This window comes from Eucalyptus grandis, chromosome 7 (genome assembly GCF_016545825.1).
Source record: "Eucalyptus grandis isolate ANBG69807.140 chromosome 7, ASM1654582v1, whole genome shotgun sequence".
NCBI lineage: Eukaryota > Viridiplantae > Streptophyta > Magnoliopsida > Myrtales > Myrtaceae > Eucalyptus > Eucalyptus grandis.
In genome coordinates, this window is record NC_052618.1 from 9,019,508 (window position 1) to 9,023,531 (window position 4,024).

General features: G+C 42.7%; 1 protein-coding gene across 1 annotated transcript; it reads right to left on the bottom strand.

Annotated features, from left to right (window-relative positions):
* Positions 1–444: 444 nt before the first annotated feature.
* On the bottom strand, positions 445–2,572 carry LOC104454719 (ethylene-responsive transcription factor 2). Its single transcript, XM_039317387.1, has 2 exons — positions 2,094–2,572; positions 445–670 (listed from the first exon to the last, which is right to left on the bottom strand). The coding sequence occupies exons 1-2, from the start codon at positions 2,570–2,572 to the stop codon at positions 445–447; spliced, it is 705 nt and encodes a 234-aa protein (XP_039173321.1).
* Between the last annotated feature and the right edge of the window lie 1,452 nt (positions 2,573–4,024).

A 4,024-nucleotide genomic window follows, 5' to 3' on the forward strand; every position in this document is an offset into this window, starting at 1 on the left:
TTCTTTTTTTTTCACTCTCTTCATGTGTAGGAAACAAGGGTCTTTTACGATGGAGTTAGTGATCGAATAGGCCTTTGGTTTTTTCTGACAAACTCTATGGAAATGGAATAAAATACCAAATTGTTACTTTTTTGCGAGATGAATTGCGGATTGACTTTTAAATGTCTTTGCAATTTGCACAATTAAGATAAAATTGTTCATCCACACTCAACAAGACCATATCCAATGTGGGAAAGGGCATTCGACTTCCAAATTCACCTCTCTTTCTCCTCTTCATCACTGCCGGACATGGATGGTGAGCTAGGCTCGGTGGACCAAACATCCAGCTGACCTTGATAGGCTTGTACTTGGCTAAATAACGAGGCGAGGATGTTGAGCTTTGGCCTTGGACCCCTCATCTTAAAAAGCAGCCTGACTATAGGCCAATGCTGCATCCTCAGGCGTCTAGTAAGTCCTAAGCCAAATCCTAACCCCGTTCTTCTTGCGGTCCCTTATCTCCATCGCGTAACTTCCCCATGATCGTCTCATCACTCCCTTGTAACGGGTTCTCTCAACTAGTGCTTGTACCTCATGCTCCACCATAATCACTCCCTTGTAACGGGTTCTCTCAACTAGTGCTTGTACCTCATGCTCCACCATCTGTGGTTTCTTCTCTGTTGCTAGACCAATGCTGTTATAATCAATGATCATCACTTTGAAATCAAGTTCTTGGTTTGAAGCCCGACCAATGCTGTTATAGTCAACGGTCGTCACTTCCAAAACAAGTTCTTGATTTCAAGCCAAAGGCATTGTCCGCCTGGAATTAAGAACGTTGCACAAAGCTCCGTACACCATCATGTCCTCTTAGTCGTCAACTTTTAGGGGTAATGCGTTCCAACTATCCATTAATAATAGATTGTCGAAGCTCAAACTCCTTGTGTACGTGTCTGTAGGAGTTGCTGCAAAAGATGTTGCATTGACACTATCATCATCATCTTCAAGAAGATACTCACAAATGGATTTCAAAACATCGGATTGATTAGTCCCTCTTGAAGCATTCTCGTTTTGGCTAAAATTGGTAGCTTTGTGGTCACTGATTTTGGAAGATTGAAGGGATGTTTTGGTTTTGGAAAAGTGAAGAGTTGAAAAGACCAGCAAAGTGGGAGCTATAGGTAGGTTGAGCTCGACTGCTTGGCTAGTGGTGATTTCAACATAAATGATTTAATTCTTAGCTCCCATTTATATTAGATCAAGTTTCTGAAATGGGCATGTTTGAAATGTTCAATAAGACTTTTTAATCGCGAAAGACATGAATTAATATTTTTATTATCCATTTTAAATTAAAAAAACCAAAGCATGGGGCGCGCTCCTTTTTATTTTATTGGGCAAGGACAATAATGTGCGCATGCTTTTGTATATAAAGTAACATTGTTAGATCTGATGTATCGTGCCGTACAGGTCCAATCACATGCGCATTTGATAAAAAGAAAACTGTAGAGCCGTATCATTCTTTCTTCAAATGTACAGATACTGTTTTTTTTTTAAGTGCTATTAAGTTTCAGTAAGGGTTAGTGGCTGTCCAAAGGTTATTGAAAAATATAAGGATAAGTGTACCAAATTTTTTAAAAATTATCAAAAATCTGATTGAGTTATTAAGGTAGCGCATGCAATCGTTTCTGTTGTTATTAAGGTAGCGCATGCAAACGTTTTTGTTCCGGGGAAGAGTTTTTTTTTTCAGAAATGGTTCTTTTCTATTTCTGCTCCGGGAAACAATTTCTGAGTAAAAGAACCCGTTTGATAACGACACAAAATTTCTACTCTTGGAATAGAAAAATAGAAATGCGTTTGATAATGCAACAATTTCTTTTGTATTTATTCATTTTTAATCTTGCCGACGGATTGCCGCCGCCTCCCCCGCCGCCGGTCGCCGTCGCCTCCCGCCGCCGGTCGCCGTCGCCCGCCTGCCAGCCGCTGCCGCACGACCGCTGCCGCCGACCGTCACCGCCGGGCACCGCCGGAAGCCCATCGGCCGCCGACGACCCCCTCATCTTAAAAGCTGCCTGGTCATAGGCCAATGCCGCGTCCTCGGGCGTCTCATAAGTGCCAAGCCAAACCCTTGCTCCGTTTTTCTTGGGGTCCTCATTTCTGCTGCGTATTTTCCCCACGGCCGCCTCCTCACTCCTCTATAATGCGTCTTCTTGACCGGCACTTGTACCTCACGCTCCACTGTCTCTTGTTTCTCCTCTGTCGCCAGACCAACGCTGTTATAATCAATGGTCGTCACTTCGAAATCCAGTTCTTGGCTCGAAGCCAGAGGCACTGTCCACCCGGAATTGAGCGCATCGCGTAAAGCGCTGTACACCACCATGTCCTCCGAGTCATCGACTTTTAGGGGCAGCTCGCTCCGACTCTCCAACAGTAAAAGATTGCTGAAGCTTGAACACCTCCTGCAAATGTTTACTGGAGTTTGTGTAGAAAATGCTGCGTTGACGGCATCATCATCATCATCATCTTCTTCAAAAAGATGTTGACAGATGGATTTCAAAGCATCGCATGGATCGGTCTCAAAGGGACCGAAGATTTCCTGAAGCATTTTCGCTTTGGGCTAGAATTTGCAGCTTTGAGATCACTGAATGTGGAAGATTGAAGGGATGATTTGGTTTCTGAAGGAGTGAAATTGAAAAGACCATGAGAGAGAGAGCTTTATATAGGTTGAGCTACATTTTGGATGGAGCTTCTGGGAAAGTGCCATGTAGTCATCGATGACATATGACTGATGACTCATGAGATTCTCAACACGTGTTTCAAATGCTCACTTAGACTTCTTTATTCAGGAGAGACACAACGTGATGCACTTTATTCTTATCCTTTAATGAATTGAAAAGCCAAAGCAAGGGGCACGTTCCTCCTTTTTTTAGGGGGCAAGGATAGTGGCTCTTTAGATCTGAAGGGTTGCTTCATGGATCCAATGACTGACGCTTGAGAAGAAAGAAAACTTGGTGGCACGGAAACGTACAGGATGTGGCGGAAAAACGAAAGAAGAAAACGAGAAGCACTGATCATGGAAAAATTACAGACGAAGTATAGGAGATGACTCGAGTTCTTTGAACACTGTAGTAGTGACATGATATTTTAAGGAACGCCATTTTTCTTTGTTTGTCTCATATATTCCGATTATCGAAAAATGTTTCTCCATTTTTTTTTTTCTTTTTGATATCTTTTGAAAGTAAAAAGATGGACCGGAAATTTTTTTTCCTTTCTGAATCTACAAAAAAAAAAATATAACAAGACATAAATTACCAAAAAGGATTTATGTCTCTTAATTTCAATATTTAAAATGCCAACTTGACCTCCCCCACCAACATGATTATCGTCATTGTCCGGAGCATCAACATAGGGCCCTAGAACCTAGCTTAGGACTTCGCTGGGCGGACCTAGCACTCTAGTTCTCGAATCAAGACTTCGAGGTCACAATCGAGATCCGTGGAGTCTAACTTGGGATCTTTTGCGGTAAGACTTAGATTCCAAACCTTATGCTTAGGATTCAGACCTCACCCGGCCAAGCTCGATTGACTGTTGAACTGACAAGAGGAGGTCCCAAACACGTCGGTGGCAACAATCGATGGTGAAAGACTTTGAAAATCAAGTTGAGTATTTCACGATTTTCAGCCATTTGATCCGCAATGGCTAAGATGCGATCACGGGTCGCGAATGGTGAACGAATTAGCAACCGTAACCTGTGAGACTTCGTCAACAGTAATTGGTGCCCAAACAAAGGCTTTGGACACGAATCCAAGCTCTTTGGATATTCATGACAAAGAAGACAGAGAAGAACAGGTGCTTCTCCGGAAAAGCAGTCACCTTGGGCACAAAGATGAATCAGAAACAAGAAAGAACTCTTTAGGATGTCAATCTTCTGAAAGAAATTTTTGTGATGTCACTCGAAAAATACTCTCTGGAAAGTCTCAATTGGTCTCTCTCCGTTGTGTGAGCGACGACCGATGATAAGGTTGTGGCTGTCGGAGGTGGTAGCTGAGGGTGATCG

Coding starts and splice junctions, on each gene's coding strand:
- LOC104454719 (XM_039317387.1), bottom strand. CDS start 2,572: ATGCTTCAGGAAATCTTCGGTCCCTTTGAGACCGATCCATGCGATGCT. Junction 671..2,093: donor CCAAGAAAAACGGAGCAAGG/GTTTGGCTTGGC, acceptor TGATTATAACAG/CATTGGTCTAGCAACAGAGA.